Source organism: Gigantopelta aegis, chromosome 7 (genome assembly GCF_016097555.1).
Source record: "Gigantopelta aegis isolate Gae_Host chromosome 7, Gae_host_genome, whole genome shotgun sequence".
In the NCBI taxonomy this organism is placed as follows: Eukaryota; Metazoa; Mollusca; class Gastropoda; order Neomphalida; family Peltospiridae; genus Gigantopelta; species Gigantopelta aegis.
Genome location: NC_054705.1, coordinates 41,499,506 through 41,520,185, shown reverse-complemented (window position 1 = coordinate 41,520,185; position 20,680 = coordinate 41,499,506). Strand labels below are relative to the sequence as shown.

The 20,680-nt window shown below is 35.1% G+C and overlaps 1 protein-coding gene across 4 annotated transcripts in view; it reads left to right on the top strand.

Annotated features, from left to right (window-relative positions):
• The window catches only part of LOC121377344 (doublecortin domain-containing protein 2-like), a 141,177-nt gene extending 129,228 nt beyond the window's left edge, over window positions 1–11,949 (top strand). For all 4 annotated transcript variants that reach the window (XM_041505292.1, XM_041505294.1, XM_041505296.1 and 1 more), the window contains 3 exons: window positions 3,468–3,818; window positions 6,768–7,343; window positions 9,448–11,949. In XM_041505292.1, the coding sequence (XP_041361226.1) occupies window positions 3,468–3,818; window positions 6,768–7,340 (924 nt within the window). In that variant the 3' untranslated portion in view covers window positions 7,341–7,343; window positions 9,448–11,949. The remainder of the gene's footprint in view (window positions 1–3,467; window positions 3,819–6,767; window positions 7,344–9,447) is intronic.
• The last annotated feature ends 8,731 nt before the right edge of the window (window positions 11,950–20,680 follow it).

Sequence of the window (20,680 nt, the reverse complement as noted above, 5' to 3'; positions counted from 1 at the left end):
TCCTCTTGTAGAGAGTTCGAACAGTACAGATTATCATACATACATAATACATAAAAGGCAATGCACAATGATTAATGGATAATACATAGTACTTGATACAAAATAAATAATAGGTAATATATACAGTGGCATTGGAATAAACGCATGGTGAGAGAATTACATGAAAAAGGTTATTGGTTGATCAGAATCACGCTCATATAAATTCACTCGCCACCCTGCCATTCTCTCTCTCTCTCTCTCTCTCTCTCTCTCTCTCTCTCTCTCTCTCTCTCTCTCTCTCTCTCTCTCTCTCTGTCACACACACACCACTATAAAGATCTGAACATTTGCACAAGAACAGACAGTCATGACTGTCTACAGTATATTGGTCTTCATATTGTTAACGTAATATATTTGCGTTATTTTATAAATGAAGTGTATGACACTTTCACTATATAACATAGATGATTCATCATCAATATTTATTGGAGGTTTACAGGACAGGAGTTTTGTAATAAAAATATCATCGGGGCAGTTATGTAATTCTACACTGAGGTCAATAGGACAGATATCAAGAAGCGTTGTCCAGAATGTATCTCTGGTTGTTGTTAAGTATGAACAACTAGTCATGACGTGTGTAAAAAGATCAGAATAGTTACTAGTACATAACGTACAAATACCGTGTACTGAGTTTGGGCCTCCATGTAGCACATATATTTATCAAGTGATTTGCTTGCTCCTTTAGTGATGGATTTGACCGTGCAACTGACCAAGCTCTATGCACTTCGAGATTGGCATGAATTTTTAGAAAATGTGTTGTATCGGGGTTTAAAGAAATTCGTAACTGCCAGTTAGTTTCCTCAAATTCTAAAACATGTTTTCTTACAATTATATTCCAAATATGCTTACTAGGGAATACTGATGTTAGAAAAAATTCGTTGAGGTGATGCAGTAGATTATATTTACGAAGAATTGTGTATATATCCGCTGCAAAGGGGGGGGGGGGGGGGGGGGGTCTCCCCCAGAAAGAAAATGGGTTAAGTTTAAGGTTGGGTTAAGAAAATTATACAGTAATGATACAAGTAATTAATTTTGTAAACAGTTTAACTTATAAAAATAAAATCTGCAAAAACATTTGGGCATGACACCATATACCTGTTTTACCCTCTGGCAGAAACCCTGATATGTATATATATATATATATATATATATATATGGTATCAAACATAAGACAAGATAACATACCTGTTTTACCCTCTGGCAGAAACCCTGATATGTATATATATATATGGTATCAAACATAAGACAAGATAACATACCTGTTTTACCCTCTGGCAGAAACCCTGATATGTATATATATATATATATATATATGGTATCAAACATAAGACAAGATAACATACCTGTTTTACCCTCTGGCAGAAACCCTGATATGTATATATATATATGGTATCAAACATAAGACAAGATAACATACCTGTTTTACCCTCTGGCAGAAACCCTGATATGTATATATATATATGGTATCAAACATAAGACAAGATAACATACCTGTTTTACCCTCTGGCAGAAACCCTGATATGTATATATATATATGGTATCAAACATAAGACAAGATAACATACATGTAGCAAAGTAATTTATCTAAATTGCTACCAATAACAAAGACAAAAATTGGAGTTCAAATTAGAAAATGTATTTCATGTTTTGTCAATGAAAATTCTTCTGTTTTAAAAATGTTTCTGTAAGACTGACTCAAGTGTCTTAATCATCTTGTAGATTAATAATATATGTATACAGTCTGGCAATATTTCATAATCTATATTTGGTATGTCTGAAATAAAAGTTACAATAATGTGGATTGTTTTAATAAATTATAGTTTATATTGTCTTCAGTCAGTGATCCATTTCTATTCACAGCATGTGTGCAGTCAACCCCTGCAATTAAAAATGTCCATGGCAAAAAAAACAAATGCCGTTGAAAAAAGCCCTGAATATAGTTCACGACAAAAAGGTGCCACGGAGAATTAAAACCTCCATGGCAATCTCCACGGCATTGCCAGTTGCCGTGGGCAGTTGCAGGGGTTGGCTATAAAGAGGGGCCTCAATGTGAAAGATGTTTGGGTTTTTTCGGGTTCTTTTTTAGTAGGATTGTAGTTTTAAATAATTTTTGAAAATTACAAACCATGACCAAATCTCTCAAAATCACATGCATACAATGTATGTTTGACAATGATCGTCTACTATAACTATTACATTGTTTTTTAAACTAAATTAGTTGGAAAATTTTCTTTTTTTCCTTTTTTCCCCCTAATTTATATATATATTGTAGTATATTTTTTTCTTTACTACAATAGCACATTTTTCCTTTCAAAATTTAATTGGTTTGAGTGTTTATTTATAATTGGGTAAAATGTTAAAGTTTTAATTTTATTTTGGCACATTTTATCGACAAATCCGTTCGTCATATTTTGAGTAGAGAGAAGGATCGATAACACTAATTCTATATGAATCTGATCAGTGAGAGAAGACATATTTGGGAATCGTTATGGATGATGGTTGAGGCTCCTCGTGTTAGATATCACATTATCTATATACACTGCTCATCAACACAACCACAAAGGCTCTATTGATCCCAGGACTAAAGTCTTCAGCTAGCTACCAGACTTAAATTTGATGGCTAGTCGCCCACACCACCAAGGCCGGTTTTAAGTTTAAAGCATTGTGGCTTACTCATTGCACTGTGGAGGCCGATTAATTACCACTATACAGTTTGTTTTGTTTAACAACACTACTAGAGCACATTGATTTATTAATCATCAGCTATTGGATATCAACAATTTGGTACTTTTTACATATAAAATTTGTTTTGATTAATGACATCACTAGAGCACATTGATTTATAATCATGAGCTATTGGATGTCAACCATTTGGTAATTTTTGACATATAGTCTTAGAGAGGAAACCCGCTACATTTTTTCCATTAGTAGCAAGGGTTCTTTTATATGTACTATCCCACAGACAGGATAGCACATACCACAACCTTTGATATACCAGTCTTGATGCACTGGCTGAATCGAGAATCTTGCAGTGCAATGCAAAAAGATTTATAAGGACAATGTGATGTTACTTAAAAAAAGCTTTGTGAATTAAGCTCCAGGGTCCCATTCCATGAAACGATCTTAGTGCTAAGATCGCCTTAAGTGCATAAGGTACAAAATGTAGTTATGCACTTAAGGTGATCTCGGTGCTAAGACTGCTTTGAGGAACGGGGCCCTGAACTGCATTCAGGCAGGGGGAGACAACTGAAACTTAACAGCAGTGGAGACTTTAGTATATAGGGAGAATAGCACTTGTGGTTGTGTTAATTTAATTTAATTTTATATATGAATAACATAATCTTCATAATGTATATATTTCTTCTTCTTTTTTTATCTTTTTTTTATATAAATGCACGTATATTATTGATTAATCTGACTCAAAACAGGATGAAGATCGTAACGACAGAACTCAAAACCGTAACAAACCTGACAAGACGCAGGATCGTACTCAGCCCGACAGAACTCAAAACAATAGCAAACCTGACAGGACTCAAGATCGTGCTCAGCCCGACAAAACTCAAGACCGTAACGAAGACAGTCGGCCTGAGAAAAAGGACAGCGGCAAAGCGAATCAGGCGCGTAAGGAAGAAGACCGCAAACAGGCAAACGCAAAGCGCAAAGAAGAAGAACAGAAGTCAAAAGATGCGAAAGGGAAACCACAGACTAAAAAGAACGGGAAGCCTGCCACAAAATCAGCGAAGGACAAAGAGCCAGAAGTAGACAAGAACCAGGATGAGGTAAAAAAAAAAAAAATTTACTTTTAATTTTTAAAACGGTACCAGTGTAAATATCGTACAACAATATATAACATAAATGATACAGTGGCTTAATGAGAAGAAAAAAAGCAAGAAAAAAAAACATCAGCAATATAAAACAAAGAAAAAAAGAAAAAACCCATCAGAAATATAAAAACAATTAAAGAAGCATCAGAAACATAAAACAAAGAAAAAATAACCCACCAAAAAACCAACAACCAACAACAATAAAAATTAATTAATTAATTAATTAAAAAAACACAAAGATGAGGTAATAATTAATGTTTGCTTTCATAGTTCTTTTGATTCTTTAAAGATACAATCTTAACTCACCATGTACATGTAGAATAAATCATTTACTAAATACAAATACAAACTCATGTACAGTTTTAATAACTGACAACGTCAAATCACCATATTGTAACATCATTTACTAAATAAATACAAATACAAACTCAAATACAGTTTTAATAAACTCATCATCTTGTCCCACCATAATTATGCAACATCCTTTACCAAATAAATGGAAAATAGACACTTGTATACATGTAGTTCCAATGAACCCACAATCTTGCCTCACAATAATGCAACATATCATTTACCAATAGCCGATGATTAATAAACCAACGTGCTCTAATAGTGTCGTTAAACAAAACAAAAAATATTTTGTCTTCTGTTTTGTGAACTGTACACATATAGCACAAACATTCCTCTTTGATAAACAGTTCCTCTTTGGGACACCGACAGGGCCAAGTGAATCCCTTTTAATGGGACACCGAGGTTCTGTTCTGGCCTGATATTTTAGGGTCCATGGAAAACATCTGGTTTTGGAACTTACAAGAGGTATCTGGTTTACAGAGAGGTTCTGTTCTGGCCTTGAGGGCATTTTTTAAAGGGTCCATGTTTTTAAAACATCTGGTTTTCAAGGGTTTGGAATTGGAGGGCATTACGGTTTACAAAGGGTCCTGTATTAAATGAATTCTGGTTTACAGAGGGTTCTAGTATTTAGTTTAAATCTGGTTTACAGAGGGTTCAGTTTCTAGAGAATTCTGGTTTAGAGAGGGTTCAGTTTCTAGAGAATTCTGGTTTACAGAAGGTCCTGTTTTTAGAGAATTCTGGTTTACAGAGGGTCCTGTTTTTAGAGAATTCTGGTTTACAGAGGGTCCTCTTTTTAGAGAATTCTGGTTCATAGAGGGTCCAGTATTTAGAGAATTCTGGTTTACAGAGGGTCCTGTTTTTAAAGAATTCTGGTTTACAGAGGGTCCTGTTTTTAGAGAATTCTGGTTTTAGAGGGTCCAGTATTTAGAGAATTCTGGTTTACAGAGGGTCCTGTTTTTAGAGAATTCTGGTTTACAGAGGGTTCAGTATTTAGAGAATTCTGGTTTACAGAGGGTCCTGTATTCCTGTATTAAATGAATTCTGGTTTACAGAGGGTCTAGTATTTAGAGAAATCTGGTTTACAGAGGGTTCAGTTTCTAGAGAATTCTGGTTTACAGAGGGTTCGGTATTTAGAGAATTCTGGTTTACAGAGGGTCCAGTATTTAGAGAATTCTGGTTTACAGAGGGTCCAGTATTTAGAGAATTCTGGTTTACAGAGGGTTCAGTATTTAGAGAATTCTGGTTTACAGAGTGTCCAATATTTAGAGAATTCTGGTTTACAGAGGGTCCAGTATTTAGAGAATTCTGGTTGAGAGAACAGAGGGTCCAGTATTTAGAGATTTTTGGTTTACAGAGTGTTCTTAGTTTCCAGAGAATTCTGGTTTGTCCATTTATACAGAGTGTCCAGTATTGAGAGAATTCTGGTTTACAGAGTGTACAGTCAGTTTAGAGATTTTTGGTTTACAGAGTGTCCAGTATTTAGAGAATTCTGGTTTACAGAGGGTATTTCCAGTATTTACAGAGGGAGTGTTGAATTCTGGTTTACAGAGGGTCCTTGATGTCCAATCAGAAAGAGTATTTAGCCCATTACGTGGCGGCAGTGGGTTTCCTCTCTATTATCTGAGTGGGTCCTTAACCATATGTCTGATGCCTGATAAATCAGAATGACAGAACCGTAATTAAAGCAGAGTCGAAAGGTCGTTGGAAAAAGTTGAGATTGAGTGCGTCGTTAAATCCCCCAGGAGAAAACATTCCTTCCTTTCCTGTCCAGTTGTAAGATCCCTTGATGCTAAAAGAAAGAGTAGCCCTTGCACCATAACTGTTATATAACCATAGACCGTGGTCCTTTGTGCTATCCTGTCTGTGGAATAGTGTATATCAAAAGATGTGCTATCCTGTCTGTGGAATAGTGTATATAAAAGATCCCTTGCTGCTAATGTAGCGGGTTTCCTTTTTAAGACTATATGTGACAATTACCAAATATTTCATATCCAATAGCCGATGATTAATCAATCAATGTGCTCTAGTTGTATCGTTAAACAAAACAAACTTTAAGTGCTCACTTGATACTCAGTCGATCTGGGATCAATCCCCGTCATTGGACCCATTGGGCTATTTCTCTTCCCAGCCAGTGTGCCACTACAACTAGTATATCAAAGGCCATGGTGTGTGCTATCCTGCCTGTGGGATAGTGCATATAAAAGATCCCTTGCTACGAATGGAAAAATATAGCAGGTTTCCTCTCTTAGACTATATGTCAAAGTTACTAAATATTTGGCATCCAGTAAATTAATGTGTGGTGTTATTAAACAAAACAGGGGCGGGACCTAGCCATGTGGTAAAGTGCTTGCTTTACGTGCTGTAGGTCTGGTGTCGATCCCCGTCGGTGGACCCATTGGGTTATTTCTCATTCCAGCCAGTGCGCCACGAAATGTCTGACATCCAAGAAATTAATGTGCCCTATAGTGGTGTCAGTCAACAAAACGAAACTTAAAATTTAAACTTTGTTTCTCTGCTGATAAGCTCTGTATTTGTTTTGTGTTTTTTTTTTAGGCTGCCCTTACGATCCAACGTCACTACCGCGGATACCGCTCAAGACAAGAGACAAAACATCAACGTGAGACGACGAGACGAACTGAGAGAGAAGACGAAGCTCAACGTGAGGAGCGCGATCTCTCCCCCCCGCGTTGGGAGGACCGGGACTCTGTACAACAGAGAGTCAAGGAGGAGGAGGCGGCCATCAGAATACAGGCAGGCGTCCGCGGCTACCAGACACGCAGACGCCTCAGGAACGAGCGGGAACAGGAGCAGAGCATCCCACCACCAAGGGAGGCAACTCCACCCAGCCAAAGGGAGACGACTCCGCCGTCGCCGGTGAAGGACTCTCAGAGCCGGGAGGACGAAGCGGCGGCGAAAATTCAGGCTGGTTACCGTGGTTACCGCACGCGGAAGGAGCTGAGGGGGGCCGGTCGCAAGGAAGAGGAGGGGGGTCGTAGGTCAAGCACGCCGCTAGAAAACAACAATGTTTCCAAGACTTACGATCGCGAAGACCTAGAGAACCAGGCGGCCGCCAAGATTCAGGCCGGTTACCGTGGTTACAGAGTGCGAAAAGGAATGAAAGCTTAGACGGTGCATGTTTTTTTTTAAATTGATCATGGAGTTAGTTACATGTACTGGAAGCTCAGTAAATCTATTTCTGGGGGGTTATTTTAATAATTTAGAGTGAAACAAAAAGAGAAAAAAGATGTGATTTTATTTTTTGTGAATATTTTGTTATTCAGTGAAACATGTCTGCCAACACCACTATAATATCCCTCCCCATCATGCTACTGTAATACCGTTTATTAGTCTGTACGATCATAGCCGATCCACCCCCATAATACAATACTTATAAAACTACTGTAATATCTGTCTATTTGTAATGGCTTTTCCCCAAAACCTTACTATAGTACATGTACCTCTCCCCCAACTCCTGTTACAATAGCATACCAAAGCCCCCTTTCCCCCACCTCTTCTATAATATTCCTCCCCAACCCACTACCATAATACCTCTCCAATTCTTTGTCCGTACCATAATAACTGATACTCGATCCTTCCAAGTCCGCTATTACAATTACCATCCGCAGCTTCCTATTAGAACGAGAAACATGTAATGGTTCAATACTAAAACACTATAATACCCCAGTGATCCCACTACTTCAATATCTATCTCCTATTATAATACTCCTGCTCTCCCCCTTCTGTAGATACTCTTTCTAAACCCTGTATTACAATTACCATCCCCAGCTTCCTATTAGAAAGAAACTTGTGATGGTACAATACTAAAACACTATAATACCCAGTCGATCATCCCACTACTTGAATATCTATCTCCTATTATAATACTCCTTCTCTCCACCTACTATAGATACTCCTTCCAAACCCTCTATTAAAATTACCATCCACAGCCTGCTATTGGAAAGAGAAAGTTGTAATGGTTCAATACTAAAACACTATAATACCCCAGTCGATCATCCCACTACTTGAATATCTATCTCTTATTATACTACTCCTTCCCTCCGCCTGCTATAGATACTTCTTCCAAACCCTGTATTACAATTACCATTCCCAGCTTCCTATTAGAAAGAAACTGGTGAGGGACTTAAAGAAATATTAAAGGGATTGTGTTCAGTTAGAACTGTAAACAAAATAGAATGATGGATTCATGGAATCAAGTTTTGCTTTATAGAGAGAAAGAGAATATTGAGTTAGAAAATGTGTGTAAGTCGAGGTGAATTGAAGTAGTATGTTTTGGGACTGGAGAGAGAGAGAGAAACAGAGAGAGATTGAGACAGAGAGACAGACAGAAAGAGAAGAGATAGAGACAGAGAAGAGAGGGAGAACATAGTATAAATAACTAGAACTTTAATTTCAAAAACAAGTTGTTCACAATATATCGGTAGTGGCTTAATGAGAATAAAAAACAAGTTGTTCATAATATATCGGTAGTGGCTTAATGCGAATAATAAAAAAAAAAACCCAACAAGCAACAGAAATTTAAAAAAACAAAAACAAACAAACAAAGTAACTAAAAAAGCAAAAAACAACAAACAAAAAATGAATTAAAAAAATATAAAGATGAGGTAAAAATGTTGCCTTTCATAGTTTTTAAAAATTTTATTCTTTAAAACAATTATTTAAAGATACAATCTCATCTCACCATATTATAAATCATTTACTAAACAAATACAAACTCACATACAATTTTAATAAACTCACAATCTCAAATCACCATATTGAAACATTTTTTAATTATGTAAATGGATATACCATATTTTGATGAACTCTTCATGTTTTTAGTCATTCGTCATTTATTGTCTTCTCGGTAATTCATCATTAATCATATTCATCATTTTATCATTATAATGGTATTCAAAGTAATTCATCATTTCATCATTAATCATATTAGTAATTCATCATTAATCATATTTTAATTAATTCATCATTTTATCATTAATGGTATTCTAAGTAATTCATCATTTAATCATTAATCGTATTAGTAATTCATCATTAATCATATTCTAATTAATTCATCATTTTATTTTTAATGGTATTCTAAGTAATTCATCATGTTATCTTTAATCGTATTCTCATTAATTCATTATTTTATCGTCAATCATGTTTTGAATAATAATTTTTTTTCCCATTAAACCTATTCTCAGCAACTGACCATTTCTTTGCTTTTGCCTTTCAGAACTAGACAAGACTGCGATAGGAAATGCTACAGAAGACGTTTATTGCCAGCAACAAGTGGAACATAGATTTTTGATAAAACTATGATTTGTGTATATACATATATATATATATATATATATATATGGTCATCTCTCTTGCACATACATTACCTCGCTGAAATACAAATTATTTTCATAGACTTTCGAAGCAGATTTTCCGTCTCTAGAAAAATGTGCTATACTTGTACATTGTATGTAACCAGAAACCATGTAGTTGCAACTTTTCTTTTTATTATTATTTTTTTTTTTATTAAAAGTTTGTCTAATGTATGCACCTCTGTGAATTAGGTTTGCATTAAATATGAGAAAATTGCAGTTTGATAAATTTACTCGTCATCACCATCATCTTTGTGTATGAATGTTAAAAAAATGAGGGTTTTTTTTAATGGATTTCAGTCCTGAACATTAATTGATATGTATACACGTTTTAAAGCATTATAAACCAGAGGAGTCCTGATTTTCTTTTTAAATTGACAATCACAAAATATTTTAAAGCTATTATTCAATAGTAGTATGTCTAATTTAAAAAAAAAGTTAATATAATTTTACAAAATGCCAGATTTTTGTATATATGTATATTTATTCATTTGCAAATGTAATTAAGAAAATACATACAAAATTAATTAAGTGGTTTAAAAGTTCTTAGTATTAAATTGGAAAAGCACTGGAAGAGATACTGGTAGTTATCTCCCATGTACAGTTTTATTTAGAATTGCCTCCCTTTCTGTCTTATTTAAACACCATGTTACAGAAAGTAACAGGTTTATAACTATCACAGAAAGGGAGGGAAGGTTGTTTAACTTCTTACGTCCAAAAATAAGAAAAGACTAAGTTTGTAAATGAATTAAAAGAAAAAAACAAGTTACATTTTAACAGATTCAACATTTCATATCTATCCAATAAGTTTGATTCATAACATTTATTCTTTTGTCCTACTGTATTCAGATGTATTATTTTTCACTATTGTGAAATTTTCGCCAGAAATATGGCAACGAATTTTACATTTCATCTTCCTTAACGAAAGCATATCATTTGTTGAAGCCATTATATTAATTTACATACCTATATTTATCTGCATTTTAATAATATCGTGGTAAATATATTTTCCATTTTTGTTTGTGTGATAACTATATAGAATATGCATATTTAGTATTATTTTGTGTTTTTCTATATTGCATAGATACCACACAGTATGAACAATGTGTTTATTATAATCTATACTTCGTATATAACCACCAACCATTTTGTTATCACTAAAGATTACTTGGTGTAATTTAATTATTTTAGTTGTGCGAAATGTTAAGCTGTGATAAAAATGTTACATGTTTACAATGAACTAACAGTGTATGACATAATATTGATATGAAAATCGATTAATCTATTAATATTATTTTAATCTTCTTTTTTTTAAATGGTCTGGGCTGATGGGGTAGTGATAATTTCAAACCCTGCAACATTAACACATTATTACATATTCATTTAATAAATTGTAAAACCTTAAGATTTGTCCTGCTAAAATACTGGCATCTTCAAAGAAAGAAACCAGACTAAATTGCAGATACTATGCAAGGTAGATACATATTTTGAAAGACTTATATTTCCGTCCAATTTTCCCAACAGTATTTTTATTTATATTATGATTTATTCCGTCCAAAATAGTTTGTTATTATCAGATTATTGAACTATGAATTTTAAAGTTTCAGAAAAATATATTCCAAAAATAACACTTCTCACATAAAAAACAAACAAATTATTATGTGTATGAAATCTGCATTGTGCCTATGTACTTTTGTTTCGTTCATCTGTAGTATACATGTACATGTATATAGATTTTTTTTTTTTTCAATATTTGTAATTTTCACCATTTGTATAGAACACTGTCTGATCTGTAAATATTGATAAATTCAAGATTGGAAGTTTTGTAAAGGGAGATAATCGATGTTGTCTTCTGTGAAAATATTTTCTGTCATGTAGTTGAAGACATCCCAAATCCAAATTTGCTTTGTTAAAATTTTATTATTATTATAATTATTATTATTATATGAAAATTGGAAACCAAATTTTCAGCTAATTCTTCAAAACATTCCAATTAAAGGCGCGGACCCTAGTTTCAGCCTGTGCAAATGAACACGAAGTTTAGTTAATCTACACACCTGCAACACGCATTGGATCAGGTTATAACAGAGAGAAACTAATGTCTGTGTTAGTTAAAGAGAGAAATACTATCTAAAAATAACTAGAGCTTGTCTCGATAACTATTACGTCTCAGGCGAACGATCTTTATTCATAAAATTATGAAAAATACATTTTAGGGTATTGAAACAACGTGGATGACCACATCCACTTCAGGTGTACAAACATTAATATTCTAAATAATAAAATGTAAGTACTTCTAATTTAAATGATAAAAAACGGGTTTAATAGTGAAAAATACACGGTAGTGTTTAAAAACTAGGGTCGCTCACTTTAAAAATAATAACAAAATTCTGAATTAACTTTTTAAACATTCCAGATTTTACTTTTAAACATTCCAGATTTTACTTTTAAACATTCCAAAGTTGGACTTTTTTTAAATTTCTACCCTATGTTTAAGCTGAGAAAATGTATTAGTATTTTAATAAATTTTGTTTTCACATTTGTCCAGACAAATTCAGTATTTTTTCATTCGAGCAAAATACAACAAAAAGTAAAATCGTGTTAAGTAGTTTAATTCAAGCTTTCTGGTGAATTTATTATCTCATTTATTAATAAAATTGTCTACAATTTTTATTTAACATTTATAACTTCGGCTGAATTTCTTATTTAACAATTGTATACGATGTTTTATATTTATTTTTTAAGGTTCAAAAGACACAGTTGCTGAGATGAACCCCCAACTAAATATATTTAAATTCTGACATACCATAGCTGATGCTGATCTGTATTTGCTGATTCCGTCAAGTATTATATGGCCAAGCTGGCCATTGTTTTTATTGTGATCCCCATTTTTAAAATTGTTAAACTGTTTTTATTTTATAACAGATTTTATGTTTTAACTGTTGTGTATATACTACAGTAATTGTTGGTTTGGGTGTTGTTTTGATGTTTTCTGTGATAAATATAAATATATATACATATACATATATGAAACTTGTCTAAACCGGATCATTCAGGGGACCTAATATATATCTGATTTAATAAATAGGATCTGGTGTTTAGAAGGTTGTATTTTAGAATTTAGAAAATTTAGGATCATGAAAATTGGCTTGTTTTGACAAGATTGTGGTTTCTTCAGGGTCCAGTTTAGACAGGTTTCACTGTATATATATATATATATATATATATATATATACAGTGAAACCCCTCTAAACAGGACACCCTTGGGACCCAAGTAAAATGTCCAGTATTAAGAGGTATCTGCTTTAGAGAGGTTATTTTCTGTACTGAGTTTTAAAAAAGGACCATGAAAAATGTCTGGTTTTGGAGGAATTCCAGTTTACAGAGGGTCCGGTTTTGAGAGGTTTCACTGTGTATATATACACGTATATGTATACATATATATATATGCACCATGCAATGTACCATTTTAGGTGTACAACTTTTTATTCCTAACTATAATCAAAAGAATACATTTATTTTTAAAACTACGTCCAGTGGGAAATTGCCAGATCCTGCAGAAACATTAACCTGAATCTGGCTTTGAAGTATTTTGAAGAATATGTAAAAAAAAATTGTACTACAATGTACTACAGTTCATATGTATTGCTATTGATCTTTTGCACATTGTAAGTTCCGTCCAGTTTGACAGTCCAGAGTCCAAACTAGAAAAATAGTCTTGTCAATAATTTGGTAAATTTTGTTTGAATTTGTCAAACCAAATTTAATTTTCTGTTATTCCAGTAAAATAATTAATATAAAAACTCAAATTTAAGTTTTTGGGCCAATTTATAGTGAATTTGTTTCTCAAAATTTAACTTCAGTCACACTAATTTATACAGCCATAAAGATTTGCTATATGCTAATATGGGAGTTTGTTTTAGGGTTCAAGAATGATTTTGTAATTTCCTTCAATGATTTTTATGTATGTGTAACTTACAGTTTATGTATTTCTGTCCTGTCTAATAATCCATTATTTTGATAATTTACTAACCAGATATATATTATAAAAATAAAATTAAAGAGTTTGACATAGTAATCACTAGCTAGGGCTGGCAAATCTATTTATAGTAACACTGCTGAGACTATAGCCAATCACAGGCTCCCAATATTAAAACCTCCATAGACATACAGTATTCTTTTACACAGTATACTTTATTTTTTACAATAATACTTTTCTGCTGGGACTTTTCCAGGTATGTTATGGTTCATGTCTTCACTTCTTGAAATGGTGAAAAATTAAAACAATATGTATGTTTAATGGTAAGCCTTCTGGCTGTATTTTGCCCACATTATTTTGTAATATTGTGCATTGACCTTTTGGGACATGGGTGTATAGCGCAGGAGACAGCCAAAGTGAATCAGTTAATGAACCACCTGTTTGGACCAGTACTACAGTCAGCTGGGTATGGGAGCAAATCGGGTATGCTTGACATCTGGTATTTGAGATGAAATAAAGGGATATGATGGTTGAGGAATTCATTTTTATTTTATATGATCAGAGTTTCTTATATTTTATATTAATATCAGAATTAGAGCTGGGCTGTATTGAAATATCAGGTTCGGGGTCAGTATTTTTGGTGTGATTTACGTCTGTATCGGTACAATATTGACACGATACCGATACCAATATCGAGTAGTATTTACGGTATACTCGGCTTTAAATACAGGCCTGAGTTAAGGCTCAACTATTTTTCTGTCAATTCTGAGGAAGAACGATGCCCATTCGCTTTTCCTTTCAGCCATTTTGCATTCATCAGATATATTGTTAGTGCTTTACTAAATGGCGGGTTACATTTTTTACAATACCGAAATTATGGTATTTTGAGATTTGCTTTGTACGGTAAAAACAGTACTAACATGATGCCGATACTGAATGGTATATAAAATATACCGCCCAGCTCTAGTCAGAATACCAGCCATTAAGAAAAACAAAAGAGAGACATTTTGTAGTGATTGGGGGGGGGGGGGGGGGGGGGGGGGGGGGGGGGGGGGGGGGGGAGAGTTAATGTACTTCTTTATATTTTTTTTTCTTTAGTTATTATGGGTTTTAAATTTTGATAACTTTTTTGTATTCATTTTTTGATAATGGATAGTGTGAAATTTAAATTATCTCCACCCCACTCAATAATATCTTCTCTTTTTTTTTTTGTCCTCATCGAAATATTTTGAAAACCTATGTTATTATGTTCTCTGTCCTCACTACCGACACTTGGTAATAAACTGTTTTAATATCCACGAATTGTGTGCGTATATGTGTGTTATTTTCTAATATGTATGGCGACAATCTGTTTTCTTTTAATATCTATAGTTGTATTTATGCTACAGATTAAATGACCGATTTCGTCTTATTAAAATTAATTAGTCCATTGTGTTAGGTTGTTTTTTTCAAATTGTTTTTATTCATTTATATATTTATATATACATGTATATATATTGTTTTATTATTATTATTTTTTTATTATTATCAATTTTTTTTTTTTTTTTTTTTTTATATGGAGGATGGGTTTTTTGTGTGGGTTTTTTGGTGGGTTTTTGGTGGGGGTAAAAGTATTTAAGAAAAATTAGCTTAAAGTTGATTCTGGATCTCAACTTCTGTACTTCTGAAAATATCACCGACATCAGAACAATATTGTAACAGGCATTAGAACTCTTTGGCTGACATTAAAACTTAAATGTATGACACTAAACCTGATTCCTGACATGTACACTCTGCCCCACATGAAAATTACAATGACGTTAACTCTCCATTACGTGAAATTTCATGTAGATCTATGGTGTCTAACATTAAAACTCAATTTTGTCTGACATAAAAACTCTGATATACGACATTATAGTAGTCTGGGATCTGACATTAAAACACTGTTTTCTGACATTAAAACACTGTTGTCTGACATTAAAACTGTATGGCATTAGTAGTCTGGTAACTGACATCAAAACTCTTTATTATCTGACACTAAAAGTCTAATGCTATCCTGTCAGTGGGATAGTGGATATAAAAGATCCCATGCTACAAATGTGAAAATGTAGCGGGTTTCCTCTCTAAAACTATAGGTCAAAATTAAAATATGTTTGACATCTAATAGCCGATGATTAATAAATCAGTGTGCTGTAGTGTCGTTAAAAAAACAAAACTAAAAAACTAATGTCTGACATTAAAAAAATATTTGACATTAAAAATATATTGTTTGACATTGAAACTCCAGTGTCTGACATTAGAATTCTAATGTGTGACATTAAAACCTTTAACTAAACTCAACTATTTAGATATTTAAATTTACTGTTCCATCTGTCATTGGACATTAAAATTCAGATGCTTACCATAACAATCAGAATTTAGATGTTTGGCTCAATATCTGAAATAAAAAATTGGATTCTTGACATTAAAACATCAAAATATTTAACAGTAGCTCTTCTTCAAATCTTAAAATTGTGGAACCTCAAATTAGAACTGTACTGTTGATCATGTGTTTGAATCACTAATGACTATTTTATACCTTAAATTTGTGTTTATTGTTTTGCTGTTTGGTAAAATGTCTCGAGAAGTATCCATACCAAGTTTGGTGGAAATTGAACATCAGCCGTGATACTCAACTGTGGAAGACACAGACGTAACAACTGGATACTTAAAAACCAATTAACTGATAGTTAAAGCATAACTGATAATAAATACATAATATGCCCATTGTGTTATTCAAAATACTTTCGCTATGTACACCATGCTCTGAAGAACTACATGTAGGAAATGTTGAGGAACTGTGTTGCACATAGTTGGTTTGATCTTTTGTTTGTAAGTCATCCTTTCTCCTTTATGCATTTTCAAACTCTGGCTCCGTTACTTGTTATAAACCCTGTCATATTTATGTTTCCAGTAACCAATAAACTGTGTTTTCACTCTAAAACAAGGGGTTGTTGTTCTTTTTTCTGTATGACCGTAAACCTTTCACTCTTTAAAAAATTTTCTTTGTACTGTCCAATATGTTGAAGTTTTTTTTGTTTAACGACACCACTGGAGCACATTGCACGGGCATAGGAAGGTGCCACAAAGTGAGAAGGGAGGGAGTAAACACACGCACATAAATGTTTATATAAATATAAATACATGTATAAATATATAAAAACCATCACTGCTGCTACAAAGTGGGGGTGGGGGGCACATGCCACCTTTGCTCCCCCCACATCCTATGCCAGTGCATTGATTTATTAATCATCGGGTATTGGATGTGAAACATACGGTCATTTTGACACAATCATAGAGAGAAAACCCACTACATTTTCCCATTAGTAGCAAGGGATCTGTTATAAGCACCATCCCACAGACGGGATAGAACATACCACGGCCTTTGATATACCAGTCGTGGTGCACTGGCTGGAACGAGAAATAGCCCAATGGGCCCACCGACGGCATATTTGTATCGGAGTGGGTTGAACAGACCCCTCCCCCCCCCACACACACACCATCTCCCGGGTTCTTAGGGACTGCAAGGGTAAGGTGCTACGGTGCGCATTTCAATGGTACTTTGACATTTTCCGTAAAGTAACGAAAATTACCGGAAACCTTTCCATAACAACGTCAACGTTCCTTTGTCGTGACGTCAACAATGCTTTGTCTTCGTGACGTCAATATGCTTATTGATATCAAAGCGATACAACGTACATTCTTCTGGATATATATTTTAATTTCAGAAATGTGCGAACAGAATCGCTATTTGACATTTATAATCATATTTATTTTATATTTAAAATATATGTGCATGGATCTAACACTACCTAATGACGATATCCAACTAACGTGCTGTTCTGTTGCAATGTTTTCTACAAGGGATTCATGCATAAAGGTAAGTGTTCAAAATTATTGTTTATCAGGACCGTTGATGCCGGGGCTGGCTTGGGGCGGGAGCCGCCGCACCAGTATTTCGGCAATATATAATATAATTTGTTTTTAAACAAATCAAAATTCCCACTATCGCTAGTTGTGCAGTTTATAAGGAATCGAGGCTGGCAACTTTCATGAAATTCTAGGTGTGCTAGGTGTCACGTGAATAGTAAATACTGGTAGATATTTCAGTTTTCTTGCGTTTAATATTCAGACAGTATTATGGGCCGAAAGTAGATATCTTTAAAAATGTTTCAAGCGGGAATACGTAGTCTACGTCTCTGCAACGTCATGTGCAACAGAGGAACCCCCTCCTACACCCACCCTCTGAGCCGCCCACCCCCTCCGCCGCCCAACCTTCCTACGCCCACCCTCTCCGCCGCCCCAATGGCAAATTCCTTCCGACGCTCCTGGCTAGGGGTATGTATGCACTGGTGTAGCCGTGATTTTATCTTGAGGGACCACCCACATTGCAAGGGGGAGGGGAGATGTGTCTGGGGTGGAACATCCAATGTACCAATCCAAGTTAATCAATGTACCTACAAATCTGAAACTAAACATAGAATGTTTATCATATGTTGTAGAGGTGTTTAGAGATGAATATACAACCCACATATATCTCAAACACAGATTGGCTCAGAGGCAGCAACCACGGTAACGCTCCGTCAAACTATATGGTACACAGTATAATTACACCACACTTGTTTTCAGGCACACAATTCTGGAACTAAACAGAAAGTTTATGAAATTCTATGGAAATAAGAAGAACCTAGAGTGGCTCAAGGTTCTATCTGAACGTGACGCCTCGTTAATGGTCGAAATTCGGACATCAGCTCAATATTCAGATTAGACACTCTTCTGAAACTAAATATATAATGTTTATTATATGACAGAGATGTGTTCAGTAGTGCACATTCAACCCATATAAAGATACCCTTATATTACTCGAATCTCATACCATACACGAATTATACCCCGAATGTCCAGGAATATACACGATCCTATGCAGCCCCAGTCTCACATACACGAATTATACCCCGAATATCCAGGAATATACACGATCCTATGCAGCCCCAGTCTCACATACACGAATTATACCCCGAATGTCCAGGAATATACACGATCCTATGCAGCCCCAGTCTCACATACACGAATTATACCCCGAATGTCCAGGAATATACACGATCCTATGCAGCCCCAGTCTCACATACACGAATTATACTCCGAATGTCCAGGAATATACACGATCCTATGCAGCCCCGATTTCTCCCGATTGCTCCCGATTTTTTTGCGGCAAAATTTGCATGATTCGGCTTCTTTCCCGAACTGCGTACGAAAGTAAAGTTTGATTTATTTAACGACGCCACTAGAGCACATTGATTTTTTATCTTATCATCGGCTATTGGACGTCAAACATATGGTCATTCTGACACTGTTTTTTTTAGAGGAAACCCGCTGTCGCCAAATTTATTTTATTTGCGCTTCCCACAGGCAGGATAGCACAAACCATGGCCTTTGTTGAACCAGTTATGGATCACTGGTCGGTGCAAGTGGTTTACACCTATCCACTGAGCCTTGCGGAGCACTCACTCAGGGTTTGGAGTGAGTATCTGGATTAAAAATCCCATGCCTCGACTGGGATCCTAACCCAGTACCTACCAACCTGTAGACCGATGGCCTAACCACGACGCCACCGAAGCCGGTCGAATTGCGTACAACTGCTCACGACTGCTGCACGAACTAATACGATACCACTACGATCTTGAATAGTCGTACGAATACCCCACGTTTAACCACGAATATCCCGAATGCGTCTACGAACATACTACGGTTACGCACGATGCCTTCAAGAACTCGTAAGATTGATTTACGATTTCAACTTTATTCACGATTACTCCCGACAGTTTTAAACATGTTCAAACAGTCTGGAGTCGATCCAGAACATTCAAGAATACTGACGAAAGGCCAAGAACACCCTACGGTCTCAGTACGTATATCCAAGAATCGCCAAGAATTCTTAAATCGGGCCCATTCGGGATATAATTCGTGTATGTGAGACTGGGGTTTAAATAGGTGTATGAATCACTATGACGTTTTCTTTTTCCGTGTGTAGTCGAATTAATCTTGTTTTATATCCATTAACCATATTTAATTTTAAACTTTTCTGTAATGCAACAAAGAGAACATAAGCAGGCACACAAGTATATTTGGTACATAGCTTCAATACTAAAACCAGTGCACCACGACTGGTATATCAAAGGCCGTGGTATGTGCTATCCTCTCTGTGGGATGGTGCATATAAAAGAACCCTTGCTGCTAATCTAAAAGAGCAGCCCATGAAGTGGCAACAGCGGGTTTGCTCTCTCAAAATATGTGTAGTCCTTAACCATATGTCCGACGAAATAATATAACCGTAAATAAAATGTGTTGAGTGCGTCGTTAAATAAAATAATTTCTTCCTTCCTTCACTACTAAAAGGGAATTTTAAATACATTGGAACTAAAGGAAAAAAAGTTACTTTTTAAAACATTTACCGACTGTTTACAATTGTATACAGAATCTAAAAGTCATTACGCCTTTATCATTTTTGCACAGGTAGTAATGCTGATGAATAAATCAATATGAGATAATAAAAATGTACTGTCCCGTTGAAACGTTTATACAGCCAGAGCTTGAAATAGCCCATACCCCTGTACATAGATTAAAACTTTCTATTTCTACGGTCTATTAGACCAACTGCGGTATTGGTGGAGGGGTGCAACGTTTAAAGAGACCAACTGCGGTATTGGTGGAGGGGTTCAACGTTTACAGAGACCAACTGCGGTATTGGTGGAGGGGTGCAACGTTTAAAGAGACCAACTGCGGTATTGGTGGAGGGGTGCAACGTTTAAAGAGGCCAACTACGGTATTGGTGGAGGGGTGCAACGTTTAAAGAGACCAACTGCGGTATTGGTGGAGGGGTGCAACGTTTATAGAGACTAACAACGGTATTGGTGGAGGGGTGCAACGTTTAAAGAGGCCAACTACGGTATTGGTGGAGGGGTGCAACGTTTAAAGAGACCAAAAGCGGTATTGGTGGAGGGGTGCAACGTTTATAGATACTAACAACGGTATTGGTGGAGGGGTGCAACGTTTAAAGAGGCCAACTACGGTATTGGTGGAGGGGTGCAACGTTTAAAGAG